At 45.7% G+C, this 20,073-nt stretch overlaps 1 protein-coding gene across 7 annotated transcripts in view; it reads left to right on the forward strand.

The window, feature by feature from the left end:
• Positions 1-20,073, forward strand: part of LOC135369888 (ephrin type-B receptor 2-like) — a 159,886-nt gene that overhangs the window by 6,882 nt on the left and 132,931 nt on the right. For all 7 annotated transcript variants that reach the window (XM_064603464.1, XM_064603469.1, XM_064603467.1 and 4 more), the window contains exon 2: positions 17,487-17,731. In XM_064603464.1, the coding sequence (XP_064459534.1) occupies positions 17,596-17,731 (136 nt within the window). In that variant the 5' untranslated portion in view covers positions 17,487-17,595. The remainder of the gene's footprint in view (positions 1-17,486; positions 17,732-20,073) is intronic.

The following is a 20,073-nucleotide window of genomic DNA, read 5'->3' on the forward strand; positions in this document are numbered from 1 at the left end:
GGTTGCCGGGAAACAGCGTAAATAGCTATCCTTATGAGAACTGTCGAGATCTAACCTTCCATGTGTACAGCACATATATACGTGGATGGTGCGTGGAGGCGTCCAATGAAATTGGAAAACGGGAAGATTCGGGAGGCTGTGTGAAAAACAGACGTGTGGAATGGAACACTTGCGCATGTCTCGAGTGTATTATATAGGAAAAGGGAAGTTGAGGATTTGGTGAGATGACTGGCAAGTGGCAGGGTCGCCGATGTAATACCGATTTTTAATAAGTTTGAAAAATGGATGCGCAGGGTGTATTTTGTTGGTAGCATCTGAAGGTGACAGAGGTGGGGGGGGGGGGGTAGTGTTTGTTTTGGGACAGCAGGGAATGGGGACTTGTGGCTATATGGGGATAGGAAATTGAAGTTTCGCGACCTTTTATTGCGTAACTTGTTGTTGCCAAATATGGGATTTAAAAAATGGTTATTGTGCGTTGCCTTGGCGGTGTACAGTATGTAGCTACTGTGCAGCGTTGCCACGTGAAAATTTTATTTTTGTTACCTGTGATTTGTTATCTTATCATCTCCTATGGTACATTTTCTGATAAGCGATACCTCCCAAAGCAGCACAATGCACTGAAAGTCGAGTGCAATGCCGGTGGACGGTATGTACCTTATCGATGTTCTTTAGTTTCACGGGTCTGTTCAAGGCCTTCCACCTACCCGTCCACCCCCATTGCACTCGGCTTTCAGTACATTGTGCTGCTTGGGTTTTGAAGGAGCATAGTTCCCAACGTCGTCGTCCTTTTCATCTTGATGTTCCGGAAACACACAGATAAACCACACGCACACACACTTAACAACAGTTATTTTTTTCTTGTAATATAATGAACACGTCAGATGAACGTAGTGTGTGCGCTGTAGTGTAGCTCAGCCCGACAAACAAAAGACAATGAAGAAGAGTCCAGAGTTTTGAGAGGGGGGGGGGGGGGTGACGTCTGCCTGCCTAGACTGGCGGCACGTTGCTCCGGGAAGGGGTGAAAGGGGGTGGGGGAAGGGGAAAGGCCACATCTGCAAGACGTCTTATAATAGTATATGTAGATATTTTTGTTCTCGTATCTTTATTCTACGTCACTTTCTTAATGGCAACTACACTCTTAGAAATGAACTTCACCGCATAGCACGCTCCTAACCAACCATCATATCGAATGATATCATTATCTGCCCTGATTTGTTGAAAACGGGAGGCGTACGCTTTCTTTTTGTGACAGTTATGAACAGCACAAGTGTCACAATAAAGGCGTACGCCTCCCGTTTTCAAGAAATCAGGGCAGATAACGATATCATTCGAGATTATGGTTGGCTACACTCTTAAAAATGAACTTCACCGCATAGCACGCTCCTAGCCAACCATCATCCTGAATGACAACGTTCTCGACCCTGATTTGTTGAAAACGAGTGGCGGAGCCTATTTTGTGCCGTACATAATGGCACAAAATAGGCTCCGCCTCTCGTTTTCAACAAATCGGAGGCGAGAACGTTGTCATTCGGGATGATGGTTGGTTAGGAGCGTGCTATGCGGTGAAGTTCATTTTTAAGAGTGTAGGAGCGTGCTACGCGGTGAAGTTCATTTTCAAGAGTGTAGGGGACATCCTTGCTGTAGCCTACGAATACACAGCCACATAATACATCCGGGTCTTTCTTAATACGTTCATAACAGACGACGTCTCCCGCCGACGCAGCAAAACAACCTTCTAATCCTGACCACGCACCGAGAGCTGCTTTTCGATGAACAATTTCTCCTCACCGCGAGGATGACAATCCGATGACCAATAGAAAATCGATAAGCGACGTCACCGCCAATAGCCAGCACCTTCACCCCGCGAACCAATTCACCCATACAACACCTCACACTTCAGAGACAATCAGCCGGGGCAACTTTCTCTTTCATTAAAGATGCGCGACCTCATCCATCACGTGATTCACACACGTATACTTCCTCCTCGGTGCCTTCTCTAAGCCTCCATAAAAATCCCCCAAGGTGGCGACCCCTCGTGGCCATCGTCGCTGAATGTAATCCCCCCCTCCTCACCCAGCTCATGACCCCGCGACAGCCCGGGCCAAATCCCCCGATCGGAGCCACAAATGTCCGAAATGGCCATTTGATGGTCGACTGACTCCTGATTCAAAATGAAGGCAATATAAAATGACCGGCCCCTATGTGGAAGACAGGTGAAAAAAAAAATTGCCCTGGGTTTCGGGTTCGGATTAGGAAAGGGGGAAAACCAGCTGGGATGCATAGCTCTTACTTACCGTTTCTAAACGTTTACTTTCGTATTTTTTAGCACGATATGTTTTCGAAAAATTACGAATAAAATATACGAGGTTTACTTGACAAATTTCGGAGATCAGCGATGAAATCAGTTGGAAACAATCGATTTCTAGCGAATTAAATTCGAGAAAGGTGCTCAGATGTGATGGCAAAGTCTCCTCCGAGATAAATAGCGTTGACCCCGTAATGTTCGGTCGAATAGATTCTTTAATACGATTTTTTTTATCACGTTCGGTGAAACACAGAAAGTTCATTTACACGTGATCGAATGGTTGATGACATGTACAGTCCACAATGATATTTAAAATTATATGCCTTCAGCTAATGCTTTCACGAAAACCATTAGTATTAGTTTGGCATCAGCAAGTAGCCTGTCAGGCCATATTATAGTCTACCTTTTGCCACAAACTCTGAGTACATTCCCGCGAAATACAGTGAGGCAACAACATCATTGGGCGCTGCACTCAATGAAGACCCCCAACAGGAGCATAATCTCTTCTTAATCCACACAACCACATCGATATCGTTCGACGACGATACCCACATTCTTCATTGTGCCTTATACTATATTGAAGGCGGCTATAGCAGTCAAATGCTCCCTTAATCCAGGAGCCCCACACATAATGAAAAACTGTCCCGGAACGGAACCGCAGCGCCGTTCCATCCAGCGGAGAACTGGAAACAACAGCAGCCCGAAGATCCCAATACGTGTCCCAGATCGAATGGTCGGCATTAGGAACCGATCATTATTTACATAATAGTGAATAGCGAGCGCCGGTCAGTCAGACTTGGGCGAAGTGAGCAACGTTCCCGTGGGGGGGGGGGCGCTCCAGCACCCCGTTTTAATCCACAATGCCCCTCTCCCCCCATCTATTTCCCTCTCACATGCTACGACCTCTGAGTCACGTGATGTTCCTCTTTCTTTCTTTCTTTCTTTTTTAAAACGCGCAACTTGGGGTACGAGAACAATGGGAAGTCATCCGGGTACCCCACAAGCCGTCCCGCCACAAGCTGTCGTCTGCTTTTTGGTGTGTGTGTGTGTCACCCCTGGTGGCAGCCTATAGCGGACGCGTGCTCAGCATATTCCGCGTGCCTCCTCTGTCAAACCTCACACCTTCCTAGTGACGTCAGCCAGAAGCCCCAGTGTCCCCGTTAAATTTAGGAATAGTCCACCCCCTCCTTATACGCCCAGGTTCCACGTTTTTGGGATGCTCCGATGCCCCGGATGTCGATGAATATTAGCGAACTCGTCTGCAGAAGAGGCTGTAGTATATAGGGGCCTCTCGCATGTAGCAAATCGGATACGGATTCTTAGGTTATTTAAGCAGATTCCACTTCAACGGAGAAGTGAATTTAGCATTGCTTTTTGCTTTTGTTAAAACCAGCGTTGTGGCCGAGTGCATGCCCATTTGTGCATCTCATTGGTGAAAGCTCCAAGGCCATGCTGGAGACTGTGAGGTGGTGCACTCTTAAAAATGATCTTCACCACATAGCACGCTCCTAGCCAACCACCATCCCGAATGACAACGTTCTCGCCCCTGATTTGTTGAAAACGGGAGGAGGAGCCTATTTTGTGCCGTGCATAATGGCACAAAATAGGCTCCTCCTCCCGTTTTCAACAAATCTAGGGCGAGAACGTTGTCATTCGGGGTGATGGTTGGCTAGGAGCGTGCTATGTGGTGAAGTTCATTTTTAAGAGTGTGGGTTTGAATCCAACTACCAGCAGTTCCGTCTTAGGTTTTCCCTCATCGTCACTTTCTTATACCTCCCACAAGCGCAATGGGGCAGTGTACCCACCACATCATTTATCTGTGTGTGTGCGCGTGTGCGTGTGCGTGCGTGCGTGCGTGCGTGCGTGCGTGTGTGTGTGTGTGTGTGTGTGTGTGTGTGTGTGTGTGTGTGTGTGTGTGTGTGTGTGTGTGTGTGTGTGTGTGTGTGTGTTAGGTTTTCCGTCGGGTCTCTGGTAGACTTCCAGGACGGATACCTTTACACTTACCGCTGTCCGCAAAGAAGTGATTCGAAAGAGAGCTTAGTCAGCCTATACTGGCACCAGGTAGCGGTAACACCACCACACCTCAGCGAAACTAACTCGTGAGCATATAGTCACCCGTGCTCTATGTGTCAAATGAGCTGAGCATCGGTGAGCAAACCGAGAGCAGAGCGGGATGTAAGTGAACATCACTGAGCGAGAGCTACACTCTAAGGCAAAAAGGAGTAAAATGGGGAGGAATTGCAGCTTTTAGTCCCCCATAGACAGCAATTACTCCCCGTTTTAGCCCCCCTAACCCCGACGTTTACTCCCCAGGACTGCAAATTGTCACTGAACTTCGCGAATGGTCTTCCGAATGCAACAGTCTACGTAAATATGCGCTCTTGGTCAATTTGACGCCACAAGGCTGTAGAACTCAGCCAACTTCGAAATTTTCCACTCACAGCGGAAGTAACAGTTAACGCCTCTTTCTTCGCAAATTGTGCCCTATGTATCTTCGCAAGATTTTATCTCACTCGATATATCGCGGTTGACGGTTTGATTCAAAGTATTTTCATGCATGCACGTGAATTGCGTACATGGTACTCTTACAACAGTACGTGAGATGCAGTCTCCAGTCTGTGACGTTCATTTACTCCCGAAAGGGACTATTTTTTGTGGAATGCATTTAGTCCCCAAAAGGAGTAAAATTACTCCTTTTTTTTTTCTCAGAGTGCATAAGTGCCGACCTCTGGTAACACCTCTCACACAGTCCCTCATCTATATACAGCATCGCAACTTGATCGCAACCACACTGCGCAAAACGCAGACTAAATGTTTCGCAGATGAACAATTGCACGGTGAATACAAATATATCACAATGACGTCGCCATGTTATTCACTAACACTTACTACACGCGCGTTTGGTCGCTGACTTCCTGCACAGCACATCCGACAGTGACATGTCTATCCATGGGTGACAATGGTGTAACCTGAGACCCCAGAAGGTGAAAGGAAAGCAAACCGTGTATCCCACGACTCAGTGACAACACCCTCATCGTTTGTTTTGAGAATGTGTAACGCGTCGTGCCTCCAAAGACAATCAGTTCGGTATGGTTCATTTTTGGACCTTGCTCTTTGGACAGTTTATGGGGAGACATGTTGTGTTGTGGATGCCCTTCTTTCGTTCGATCACATTTTTCAACGTTAAAGATCCCCTATTATATAGGCTACATATTTTCCTGTCCGATACCATTTTTGGTTGTTTTTTTTTCTTTCTGATGGCGCCGCGAGGCAGCTGTGGCTGTGAGGAAGATCAGCGGCACCGTTGCGGCATTCCCGCATTGGTGGAACTTACGGGCGGTCTTTCTGAAAACTGGAAAGTTGTCGGTTCGAATCTTATCTCCGGCTGCGCTGTCTCAGGCTTTTTCACTGGCTTTTTCAGCAGATATTCGAGACGGCCGTCGCCACAGTTCTCCCTGAAGTCGGCCCAAGACACAAGCTTACCCCTGTTTCCCTATAGTACTTCCTAATACAGTGAACCCTCGTTAATATGACCCCCGGTAATCTGACATACGCGCTTTACGACGATACTCCTGGGGAACAATGCAGTGAAACCTCTGCAAATCTCCCCCGTTAATATGACAATTCCGCATTATGACCAAAATTTTGGGGAACAACCATGGTCATAATAACGAGGGTTAACATCTCATTCCCACCTCTTCACGTCTCTGTACCGGTAACACACACACACCGAGAGAGAGGATAGGCCAGACAGGCAGGCAAATTATGCCTCCTCCTGGGACGGCTTCAGTGGGAACTGTGCTGACATTTGTTCAGCAAAATAATAATAATAATAATAAAGAAAGAAGAAGAAGAGAAGAAACATGGGGAAACTTCTGACAGCACATTCGGTGGCTGGACTTGTTCTCGATGACGGAATTGGCCTCTTCCCTGAACCCTCTGCATTGCACCTGAACTCTATACATGAGTTGAACGAATGCCAGAATTGTTACAACCATAAATTTCGGTTCAGTCCCGCACAGAGACCAATAGACATGCCTTTCCATATCAGATCGCGCAACGGAGGCCCTCTCTTGACAGTTCTTCTTCGAAAATAAGAGTATATGCTGTACAAGATTGACATGGGATCCGCGCAGCATCTCGTATTTCACGAACGTGTTTGCACTGTAGTTACAGCTGTCTTTCGCTGTTATCGTTAAGAACATCTTCGACAACGTTCTCGGCAGGTCGGACGACGCCAAGGTCGTGCGCGGTTGAACTACGATGGAGAAGACGTAATAATCTATGAACAAAACAAGTCACATAGTAGAACTGCGGACCGTATCGTTGAGATATCTGTGAAATATGGCAGTGTGTACATGAAAGGTTCGCTGCGTTGGTGCTTATCTACTGCCGTGATGATCTTATCTGTAAGCTTAGACCCCATGACGATGATGATGATGATGGTAGGAGAAAAAATAAGGAGATGTGAGCCCGCTTACCGCGGGTCAAGCTCCTCCAGATCTAGTAGGGAAACAAGAGATCGTATAGTTTCTCTAAGTCGTGCGGTTTTCCGCAATTTCCGAAAAACCCGCCGAATGTTGTTTCGCAAATTCGGCATATATTCCGATAAAATCCGAATGATGTATCACTTCACTTGGGAACCGTATTCGAACTAGCGCGCGCTGGAAAGTGTCAGGGAGAAGTTTTGTCTAAAATCGCAGAAAAGGGAATTCGCACAGCTCCTGCCCTCATCTGTTAGGGGTGGGGGAGGGGGTTGTCTTATTCTTTTTGTTTTAGATGAAGAGTGGTCTTGGCACCGATAACGGAGCTCGGTGGTTCAAGTTTCGCAACGGTTGCCTGTCAAGTACCGATCAGTGAGCTTTTGCCCTCCATTCTAGCTTCATCGTTTTCTGCGTCGACAGCCCCAGTCAGTTCTCACTGTTGACCTGTTGAAAGGCTTAGTAGTTGTGACAATTCGAGCGATTCGCTTCTCGAGATGAGAGGCAAAGGCAAAAGCACTGAAAAACTATGGTAGGGTATGGTATGTTGTATTATAGTATGTATTTATCTGTGAAAATACCTCAAGGGCTCATGCGGGAGTCACCATTTCTATATAGTTTCTGCATTAACATTTTGTATTACCGTATTCCTGTAATATTGTATATAAGCATCCGAATATGGGTATTTGTTTTCCGGCCCCAATAATGCTGCCGAAAAAAATCGGCTTTTCACTTACGCCTGAGTAAATGCCACAAAATACGTCCCGAATTTACTGTGAAATAAATGCCGAAAACCGCAAGCGTTGAATGATCTGCCCTACTGGACTAGCTTTCCTTTTACACAAAGACACATACACAAACAAACAAACAAAAGCAAACCAATTTCTCCATATTAAAAAAAAAAAAAAACTTGTCAACTTACTTACCAAAGCGTATACCTTGTTAGAACTTAACACCTCGGTCGGATGTTTGTAAGTGCATTCTACAACCTTCTAGTTAACACCTCTGCCCTATTCAATTTCTACTTATTGATTAGCTTAGGTACAATAAAAAAAAATTAAAAAAGATGCTATAGACGACTATACTAACAACATTCGGCTGCTGTGACCCGCGTGGAGCGCTGTCTTTTTCAAAATCTTGGTGCGTGATAGCTGAGACATCCCGTATACGGTTTCTATTCTATTGCGTATGCACATGTGATGCTTCTTGTTGTTGGTGTTCTCGTGACCCTAGCGCCATAAACATAACATTTGCTTTCGCGCCTCTAAGCAGTAAAGCTCGCCATGACCGAATCTTCACTCAAAACGCTAACGACCCGCGCATATCGTCATGTTGAATCATTTGTTCCCATTAACTCAATGGCCATGTACGACTTATATGGCACCATTCACACTTACATGTACATTTCCCCCACCCGTCACAGTCTGTCGAGCTACTGATGACTTTGTACCCCCCCAAAATGCCCTCATAAACCCTTCGTACAACGTTCGTACCTGCTTAGCCATGACACCACGTGACCTCTCCTCACCGCCAGAGGGCGTCACGTACGGTACGGACGGCCAATTTCTGGCGATTCCCTCAAATATTAATTATGCACGGCACCGTGATACGAGTCGAGCTCCGGAACTGAAGCCCTATGTTTACGTTTTGTCGCCATTGTTGTTCCGGGATGAGCCGGTATAGAGCGTCCCCTCGCGGAAACAGTGGCCATTAAAGACATGTCCTCTTGGCTTCATTAAAAGGAAGCAACGTGCCGCTGGAAATATAATGAGAATCGATGTCCATTTGGGTAATTGTCTGACCCTAGGGATTGAGGGGATCGTAAAGGGGGTGGGGGTAAGGTTGATATATTATTTATGTTATATTATTGTATTCTATGTGCCAGGCTGAATGTTGGCTGAGTGGCGTGTCGGGAACAAAATGGCGCTCGTTTAAAGGCACGGTTCAATGCGTCTTCTGTGCTGAATTTTTATTTATTTACTATTATTTTTAGTTTAGACTGCAACATATCAGTGTTACTGAAATGCCTATGTAAAAAAAAAACAGGGTGTGTTTTTATTCGTTACCGATTTTGCGTTTTTTGCGTGTGAGTTATACGGCAAGGTGGACATCCTGAGTTCCTGACTAAAAGAGAGTATGTGACTTCCCGGTCTCTAACTACATAAAATTAATTAATTAACTCTTTAATTAGGGTTTTTTTTTTGCGCAAGTTAGAAAGCGGAATGGGAGACAATCCTCGTTGAAAGCCATTTCTATTTGTTTCAAATTCTTTATTTTTTTCGTGAAACGCGCACGTACGTTGAAATATCCATCGTCGAATTTTGCTATGCAAATGAGCCGAAACCCAAGCCACGCGCATCAGGCGCGCAAGGAGATAAGATAAGATAAGTTTAACTGGATTGCGGTGTATTGGAGCTAGGTGGCTGCCCTAAGAGTGCCTGCAGCAAGGAGGATATATGACCCTCGCCGTCGGCGTAGCGGTTGTCAGCAGGCCAACACCCACTCCAATCATATCCGTCGCTGCGAAGCACGTGGCCCTCTGACATGGAACGAGCGCTGTTCTCCCTGAGCTCCTGATGCACCCGGTTCCGGTTTCGGTTTGAACGCACGTGCGTTCGTTGCAAATATTTTTAAATATAGAATGCCTTTCAAAGAGGACCATCTCCGATTCGGCTGTCTCTCTTTTTGATCTTAAATCACCTCAAATAAAGAGTTAATTAATGTATTTGAGGTAATTAGCCGTCCAGCAGTCACATTCTCTCTTCGAGAGAACGACCGTCTTGCTGTACACCCTGTACGCAAAAACGGCATCCGTGCTGCTCTCCTATATAGCTTTTCCGATAAATAAAATTAGAAAAATCGGTAACGAGTAAAAAAATAATAATAAAAAAGACCTTGTATGTCAAGATTGCCAGTTCACAGAAGTACACAATTTTAATCAGAAATGTGTGCGTATGAATCGCTTTAAATTTGTCCTAAATACTACATCATCCCGCAGCACTGTTTTTACTTTATTTGCGTCACAAAAACGGAAACAACAAATTGGAACCTATAAGGTTCAGTGCTTCCCGCTGCTTCTACCTTTTGCTAAATTAACACATCAGCACTCAGAACCAATGTTGGGCGAAACGAAACTCATTTCTTAGGCCCCTCTCTATTGCACTCCCACCTGTCACATTTATTACATCTCCCACGACTCCTGTCCGCTCGAGAACTAGAAGAAAAAAATGGAACGTGCGCATATTTCTGGTCACGTAATCCCATCCACAACATCGTTTCGAACTCCTTTGTCCGTCCCAATGATAACGCGAAACAAATGGCCGTATTGCGCCAACCCGTTTGCAGAAACGACGAGCCCAAATTGAACATTCTGGCCGTGTATTATCTTTCGAGTCGCGTGTTGCCCATACTCTTTACATGAGCTCATCAAAACTTCAACCAACTTCTCAACGAGACGCCATTGAAATTCCGATCCACCCTTCATATTGCAGAAGGACCAACAGCGCCGATAGAAATTTGGCATCCAGTCTGTCCAGCAGGAAAAGAGTGAAAAAAAAAAATTCCTACGCCGTCTTTGTCGAAAGAATCGAAAAACGGCACATCGACACGAAATGAAATTGTAAAAGCTGCTCCTCCTTTTCTAGGAGACGAAACGAAGTTTCGAAAAAGCTACGACATCGCGACACGAAACGCGCGTTCGAAATAAAATAGCAGAAACGCGCGTGGAGGATGCCGAGCACGTGCGAAGCAGACGAGGGTGGTGCCAACTGCGCGTGCGCGTGAATCACGCACGGTCACGTGAGTCTTCCGGTTCCGGTGCTCGCGCTCTCTCTCTCTCTGTCGTCTGCTTCCACGGCTACCTTGGTTTGGGTTTGCTTCTCATCATGCGGCTCCCGTCGTCTTTCCTTTCCAATCCCCTGCTCTTCCCCCGTTGAAATTCCTGTCGGCCTTATTCACCCCACATCGTTCCATCTAAATGCAAATGCAATATTCTGTTTCAGGCCGTTGCTTTTTCGCCTCCTGCTTTGGCGCCTTGGCTGCCTTTTATAACGTATTATTGCCGACCGTGATATTTAGCTAACCCTGCTGCCTTCGTGGGGGCTGCCGCGTATATTTCATGGGCCAATATGTATGCGCTTGTTATGGACTGCCTCCTGAATGTCTCACTTTTTCTCCTCCCGTCTTACCCCCCTTTTTTTCCCCTTCGCGTTTGAAAGTTAAAGTGGAACTATGCATTTATTTTATGCACGCATCACGGGCTACTTTGTCTTCCTCGTGTGAGCTCTGGCATTAGGGAGTAACCTTTCGAAATGGCTTCCTCTCTCTGGGGTCAAGGTGATCGTATATTAATGGGCCGAAATATGTCACGTGGAACGGCGTCATGGCAACGGCCAATTTCATACACGTAATAATGATAATACCATTAGAAACTATATTGTAGCGGTAGCGTCATGAATTATCGCGTGGCGTACTGACTTCGCTCTGTGCTTTCGTTAAATGTCACCTTCAAATTCACCTTCAGCTTCACCTTCACCACGTGAAGTTCTGTGTGAACTTGCTTTGCGCGTTTGTATACACTCGATTTTCTACCCTACACTCTAAAAACAGAGCTTCAATACATAACACGTTGAAGGCCTGCACCGTATGACACCGTCATCGCTTTATTAGTCACGTTTTGCGGAAAACGCGGGGCGTACGCCCTTTCGTGACAAGTCATATAACTGCGTGTGTGTCACAAAAAAGGCGTAATCATCCCGTTTTCAACGAATCAGGAGGCGAGAACGATGTCATTCGAGATGATGGTTGGCTAAGAGCCTCTCCAACAACAACAACAACATAGATGAATGGATGATGATGATGTGGGATGTTTCCCTGCGTTGAGTGCAGGACCCTACCCCATTCCAGAGAGCCTCTCCAAAATGAATATTATTCTGCACAAAAATCAATGCCGCCACAATATATAATCAGATTGAAGCATCCTTGAAAATACACTATCTACGCTTTTCTACCCGTAGCATGTACACCAACTCATACCTTTTTTCCTGAGTCATTTGAATCGCATATCTCCAACATTTTTCACGTATCCCAAACCCTGTAACGCACAGTTCGTCGCACGACAACGAACAAACAAGAAACAGTGCTCAGAAGACAGTGAACAAACTCTCGTATATTACGGTGTAATTACTCGCCAACAAGGAAAGTAACGCTTGCCAGCTAACGAAGTTGCCTCCGCACAAAAGGTCTTTTTTTTTATCGTTCAATCGAGTATGCAGAAAAGCACGCGCTATATAGGCTCACAAGAGGGCGCGCGTGTTGCACCTGCTATCTCTATACATGTTGTTTATAAATGTGTATATACCCTGGAGGGGGCTGCTATTGGACAATCGCAGTTAATCAGAGCCAATTTGCATACGAATAGGCGGACCGAGGCACTACTCGTTTTGGAATTATGCAACACAAGCGGACCATGCATTAACCCGGACGCGTGGAACCGGGAAGGACATATCGGTTAACGAAGAACTCTTTCACGATGGTATGCACAATAGATGAGAGAGAGAGAGAGAGAGAGCAGCTTGTTTGTACACGAAGGTGGAAACGATTGGTTCGTGATGTCACGTGCTGGCTTCGGTTGGGCGAACAAAAAGTCTTTGTCTTGGCTCGGCTCTTGACAGGTGAAAATGGGATGAATGTGCTTTGGCTTGAAAAGAGAGACGGTGGACAACACTGGTGCGTCCGTGGGCCAATGGCGGTGAAACAATGTTCTATGCCGCGTATTATTTTTGTGCGGTCTATTGTGATCAGGGGTATGCTTGTGGTAACTGGTGTGATAACTATGGAGAAGAAAGCAGATGGCAGACCAAGCAGCACCAATACCGGCATTGTTGTCTAACTTTTTCTTTTCATAGTTTCTAGTGCCTTTCGAAGCGTTCCATGTCATCCACGCATTTTTTTTCGTTCTTTTTAATGCGAAATACTGAATATTCCAAAGGACAGCAAATACTCCTAGGTAACGTATTGTAAACAAGCCTTGCATGCTACCGTTGCCTGCAGACGGTTGCTATGTATGTACTGGTTTTTGATTGGATTGTGTTGGATACTGCTGTCAAACGCACACAGTGCACAATGTGACCATGCCTCCTTCAGTTTATTTCGCAAATATGCCGTTGTAATCCATTATATGTACTATCCAGTAGTCATAAAAATATCTAACGGACTGGCTGAGTCTTATGCGTGGTTCGCAATCACACAGTAACGCAAGGCCGCTCGTAGGGTGTGCTTTGGAATAACTCCCAATATCCGACAACCCGAGTAAGAAATTCAGGGACAACTCCAGGCACATCAACCTCATCAACACGTACTGGCAGCCAGAGATGTGACAATTCAACAACATACGCAATGCCCACGCTTCGAAACACGCAGCCGCAATCACTCAAAACCTCTCGAACTTCTTTAAGAGTCGTCTGCCCAAGGCAAACCTGGGACGAATGTTTAAAATACACACACGCAATATATGTCCTTTTCCGTAGCACGGCGCAGTCGTCGCCTTTCGACCATGAAATCGGAGAAGCAGTATGACAGCATCCATGCAAGCCTTACAGTATATAGGAATGCTGCAAGACGCTTCGTGATCCGCTTGTCCCGTTTGCTGTCGTGACATACAGACTGGAGATTATTGCGTGAAGATTATTTGCTCTTCGCTAGACAGACAGACAGACAGAATACACTATGGGCGTAAAATAGGAAGTACGTCTTCTTCGACGATATATGCTAATTTCGTGCCCATTCTCGTTCAGTGAAGATCGCCGGCAAGGTCTCCTGTTTTGTCAAGATGGAGACCTTGACATAATGCGATTGAGCGAGCCTGTATGGGATGGTGTACTGGCTGTAGCACATAGGAGAGCAGTTGTGCTGTATAGCCATATAGTCAATACGTAACGGTGTTACATTTTCCTGCTTTGGGAGTCTGTAATGCTGCTGGTATTCCTAGCAGTCAAGTGTTACAGTTAAAAATATAATAGGGTGGACAGCACATTACAATACATGTTTACTTCCATCCCTGTGCTTATATACATTCATCTTGTCCAGGCAAGCCGTAGCCTGACACTGAAAAAAAAAAAGGAGTGAAGTAGAGAAATTGGGGAGCAATCATTGCTTCTAGTTCCCTAGCCATTGTATCGTTCCATGTACCCGAAAATGACTCCCCAACACCGCAAATATGCCCAAAGCTTCCCATAGAACCCCATTCATCATAGTCCCCAAAGGACTAAAACCATGCTTCCCAGAGTGCACCTGGATTAGAAAACAAGCAGACAATAACTTTGCAACGACATATTTTAACGATTATTATGAATACACGCTCGCTAGGCAAGAGGCATCATCTACACACACTTTGAATGGCGACCACTATAGTTGAGAAGGAAAAACACAACGAACAAGTGACTTAATATCTTGTCAGTCCTTTGGAGTCACTTCATCTCTATGGGTATCACTGCCAGTGGCACTCGTTACTGTGGAGTTACGGATGGAGGATGAAGGGTGAAGATGTGTACGTAGAGGGTGCGTGAGTCCGTCGGGGAGTGCAAAGGGCTGAAGGGTCGTTGGGCAAGACCCGCCTCCTGCAGAAAGAGAACGAGGTTTCACGGTGTTCCAAAAAAACGTGCGCCTCCCGTTTTTAACCAATCAGGGGGCTGAACGATGTCATTCGAGATGGTGATTGGCTAAGAGCGTGCTATGTGATGAAGTTCGGTTTTTAGAGCACGCTGTCGGCACATAAGGACGATAGTGCTGCCAGCTGACGTGTTCTCAAAGACACAAAAGTGAAAAGTCGGAAAACTGAGTTCAGCTATACAGCAAGAAAACACACCCAAGAACAAGAGGTGTAATTTTGAAATATGCAAAATAGAATATATACCTGGAAGGATGTTGTAGCTCACTGTTCAAGCACAACGGACGATTCCACTCTTTCACTCTCTCCCAACACTTGATTACTAGTACTCGGCTTGTATATTACTGCTGAGGATAACACTGCGCTTTCAAAACAGGAACTTCACCGCACATCATGGATGCGCGCCAACCATTGCACAGAATGATATACCGTTATCACTCCTGATTTGTGGGAAACGCGGGGCGTACGCCTCCCGTTTTTAACCAATCAGGGGGCAGAACGCTGTCATTCGGCATGGTGGTTGGCTAAGGGTGTGTTATGTTGTGAAGTCATTCTGTAGAGTGCTGCAGCAACGGAAACAGGGACATTAAAGAATGCTGCACTGCTTGCATTGCAGCAGTATTCTACAGCACGATTTGGTACCAACTACCCCGTCTCGTTCCGTTAATGCTTTGTGGTGAAGTTCAGTTTCCAGAGCGAGCGCAGCGCCCCCTATTTAACATCCCGACGTTCGAAAACCGAATGCAAAAACGACTGCAGGCCACCCCGGTGTAGCGTGAAAATACGGTTAATATGTTTCCCTACAAAACAGACTGAATGTAAAGCATCCCCCCATCCCCCACTCTCGGGTGTCGCCATTGACGCCCGAGTCGATATTGCGTCACCAATACCACCATTGGTGTGCACGTGACATGAGTGACACGTGGCTGCTTTTTATGCTCAGGAATAGCTTTTTCTTTTTTTTTAATGTTACGTCGTGTCGTTCGTCTTTTGTCGGGGGGGAGTTCCAATTTTGTCCCCTGCCACCAAATTATTCCAAAGTGTCAATCACCGCGCACTGTTCGGCGTTAGACTTGTCTTTGGCTCGGACTTTGACACGATGTCACAAGAGTGGTTCCAATCTTTGCTTCTTTTCTACCTTTTTTAGAAAACGAGAACATTGGAGAAATAGACTTCAAGAAGCCTGTATTTTTGTTATAAAGGGGAATACTTCTGACGACGTCTTAAATATAAAAGATGGCTTTCGACTCTGATAATCTACTCCGCTGTCCCGTTATTACAACGAAACTTTCACTGTTTCTGTTCATTACTGTTCATTTCTGTGCAATATTCTATTAAAGCCTCTAAATTAAAGGCGGACTTCGTACAAGTTCTAAGTATAAATACTAGTCGAAGAAATTATCGTTTTTATCACACCAACAGTTTACTGCCTTACATGGCACGCGCAAATAAATTTAAGGTCACCGTTGTTCGTCAGAACAATACGTACAAGGATGATTGTATACTCTTCGACCCCCCACTTGTTTCCCCCAAATGTCGTAATGACCAAATCGTCGTAATACAAGCATCATTTTATGTCTCTCGGTATCGTAGTAATTCATTCTGTGACATTGCGACATAGCTGTTACTCATTCTCGGTCCCGTAATAGCCATTGACGGTTGACATTAATAATAAATAAACAAAATTACGACCCCCCCCCCCCTCGAATACGCCCCGACTTTCTGTAACTTGTTTCCAAAGAACCAAGGATTCTCTCTCCAAAGAAAGAAGGATAAGCCTTGCAGTGGCAGAAATACCGCCCGGCGTAATATACGACGCAGGCATGCTAACTTCAAACCGATATACGCAACGTCGTTATACGTTTGAAACCGAACGATGCCTAATACACGAGCAGACGATCGTCTGCATGAGAGTCGTCTGCATGAGCGTCGTCTGCTATGTACTCGTATAACAGGGCAGCGTGTGTATCTGCATAGCATGCTGTTCTATTCTCTGGATTGGGCCAATGATTTACGAGGGATGGCGGTATACGTAATTGTTGTACGGCTGCGGTAGATGCCAGGAAAAAAAAAAAAAAAAAACGCGGCTTTAGAAAAAGACTTGAAAGACGCTGTGTGTGTATTCTGCTGGAAGTCTGGCCGGGCGGGATATAGCAGATGAGAATATTGTTTTATGTGCATCGCCAGTGTATTTCATTTGTACTGATCCTGGCATGTGGTATGGGCGTATACGAGGAATGCAGTAAAAGTCGCAAAAATATGGAATATTTCTGCGAGATGGTATTTATTAAGAAGGTTCGCGTAATATTGTAGCGTCGGTACATCAGGAAAAAGGGGGCTTGGAACGCGAGATTAATGTCTGCATGTCTGGGTTCGCCGGGAAGGGATATCAGATCCTCAGCTACTCGTCGTAAAGTCATATTAGACAGAAATATTGTCAGATATCTCTCTGAAACGCCTAATGACACGGTAAACATTAAATGAGTAGTGATGAGTGCTGCGAAGAAATATATGGTTTGTGTACGAGTAAAATGTGTGAGTGAAAAATGTACACTCGATGTATAAAGTCATGTGTAGCCATTACACATATGATACGAAGCAATACTACATTACTGCACATGTTAACACGTGACGTAACAGATTACAGACATGAGCATAATAAAGAGGGTAAACCTTCAGTAAAACACAGTAAGAGACAAGCAAATTGAGAAAATAAAATTGGCACAAAAGAAAGAAAGAAAGGAAAACATAGTGGGGACGAGAGATGGCCTGGCGAATTGCTTTTTCGTTTGAACCGATTGTGATTGTAGGTGACGATCTCAACAAGATATTACGAGATTAAGCCGAACCAGTCTCATTTGCGTACTTTTCAAATTGATTGCCTCAGAGAGGGAGAGAGAGAAAAAAAAGAAGGAATAATGCTTTTCAGAGCGCCAATTATCGAACCCAGATTAACAGCGTTCTTTTATCTCCACTTCTGATGTGGCTTTTGAATTCTCAACCTCCCTCGTTGTTACTTCTCTTCTCATCCCAGGCTGTCCGTTCGCAGACGTCTTCTGCGTCTCTTTCCAGCGGAGCAACCAATCGCCTGCGAGAGCGGATATGACGTCGTCTCGCCGAGGGCGGTATCTCGCGTCGCTTTCATGAAGCTTCGGCCTCCCCGCCTTCCGCTCGTCTGGTCAGATGCAGTGATGGCGTCCAACAGAAGGGATCGTTGGAAATTGTTCTGCGTTTTAGCAGTGGTTTTGCCCGCGCTTGTGCACTGCGAGGGAAACCAAGGTAAGGCTGAGCCGAGAGCTCATGTCCACGAGTGTCATCGGAGTGCAAACGACGTTTCTCGACCCGCAAAATGTGGCGAAAAGCACGTTGGAACGCTAGTGTCAAACACCCCGCACGGTGAATGCGATGGCAGACGAGAGCGAGCGATGCCCCTTCGAGGTAGCCGGTTTCTGCCGCCGTAGAGGCTGGTCAGCTTTGAACAAGCATGCCCCTCGGAAGGTGATTTGCTTTTGGAATTACCAGTTGTTTACCCACAGTTTCCTTCCAGTCATTTTTTTTTCCTCGGCGCAATAAACCGTGCTCGTGCCTCATAAGATTCCGCTGGTGGTTTTTCACCTCGCGTGGATTGGGAAGGGCTAGCCGTACCGTGATTGCCAAAATTTGTACCTGGCAGATCATTTCTGGGAGTGGTCATCGATCCATCTTCTGTCTCGGAATTTCAGATTTTCAAATGCGATAACGCGTGCTGATCACGCTATGTTCTGCTCTGATCGTGTACTGATGGATGCGATGTTAAAGCACGCGACTGTTGGGTTTCCTGCCTTGCAGACGATCGTCTGCTACAGTTTTTCTAGCAGAACGCGAACAAGTTGACAGCGTTTCGAGAATCTGCATTCGTTATGAACGTCGAGGCATGTTCCAACCTGCTTATTGTCACGTTTCTTTGCGGTCCAAGATGGAAAAGTTGTTTTGTGCATCGGAATCATCATATGTGCGACGAGCTTGAAATCAACGACGTCGTTGTTGATGGTCTATCTTCTGCCGGAAAGCCTGTTCCGTTGTGTGTCGTGCTGTAGTGTGCTCCGCGAGAAAAAAATCGAAGTGTGACCTCGTTACCGCGCCCGCCGAATTTGGATTTTTCACGTTCACCCGCTCGATTTGAGTTCGCGTCGCATCGAAGGTAAGTCCCTGCATTCCATCAATTTTCTTGCATCCGGGTGTTCAACGTGTATTGAATGGAATTTTGAGAGCTTTCGGTGCACCGTGCGGTAGGTCTGTGGCGAGGTGGACCAGGTGATAGATCGATGTGGAGTTCAGAGCGTGCGGGTTATCTATATATCGACATGAATACACAAACACCACTTTAGGGAGAAATGCGTAAATAAGATCGTCGCTCTTTTATGATTGAGAAGCAAGTTTTTACTTTCGGCGTGTTGTGTGCAGCGCTTCCGGTTGTTTGATACCGTCAGCTGATGCAATTCGCAAAGGCAGCTCGTAAAGTACTGCTACTCTCTGTCGCATTCGAAGTAATGTTTTTCCATAACGCATTCTGGCCGTTTGTTTAGATCAGACAGGAACGTCGGAAGTACGCAGAAGATAGGTAGTGCTCAAACCGCATATTTAACCGAGTCAACTGTCATTTTAGGAGACGTGTTAGCGTCTGCGAAGAATGTCATCTTATCGTTTTACGAGTAAGAAAGTTCAGCACGCGAAATTGAGAAGAAAGTGATGCACTACTTGAAGGGATCTCATAAACCGGAATTCCGTGTTGTGAAAACAGATCTGGTCGATCCGTATGAAAATGCCTCAGGAAAGACACTGTTAACTCTTACATTGGCCGTGTGTCAGCATCTCGTTAGACGTAACTGTAAAAGACCAAGCTCAGCTTATTTTTCACTTCTAAGGATGTCCAGATGGAGGATATCCTCCGTATGAACTTTCCTCTGACCATATATTTCTGGGGCTGCCGTGGTGCACGAAATACATACGCGCTACATAACGACCGTTTTGTCAGTCTTTTGACAATCAGTTTGTCCCCAGAGTCACATGCATCTTTCTACAATTATTTCTTCTCGCTTCATTACCTTTCATTAGCATGCAGCAAACGACTATGAGCGCTGTAATGGAGTAGCCGGAATCCACGTTTTTCTTTCTCTCTCTCTCTCTTTTGATTCGATAGCATTTTCAATCTTGTTTGTGGCACGATACCTCCTTTATCGTCGCATGTTCTAAATGGCGCCTTCGCTTTCTCAGTCGCTGGACTATGTATAGTTACTTACGTTTTCACTCCAGGATGCTTTGCATTTCGTTCCGACCAGTAAATGTTGCCCTCTTGTGGCTGTAAATTGACCTACATGACAGCGTGCTCTTTGCTAGTACTTCGAGATGAAACCACGTGAGTGACCCGCCGGTTCGTCTTGACGTTTTCAAGTAGGAGGCGTATTAGCATCACGGCTAGTAATAGAAGTAGGGTCCACATTCTTGTCCGCTCCCTCGTTGAACAGTCATTCGATCGACGTGGAGCTGACGTCATCGTTTTCACTACAAACTACCGATACGATTGGCTACCAAGATCATCGTCATAATGGTTTATGAAGTTCGTGCAACTGTGGCATAAACAG

This window comes from Ornithodoros turicata, chromosome 10 (assembly GCF_037126465.1).
Source record: "Ornithodoros turicata isolate Travis chromosome 10, ASM3712646v1, whole genome shotgun sequence".
Classification (NCBI taxonomy): domain Eukaryota; kingdom Metazoa; phylum Arthropoda; class Arachnida; order Ixodida; family Argasidae; genus Ornithodoros; species Ornithodoros turicata.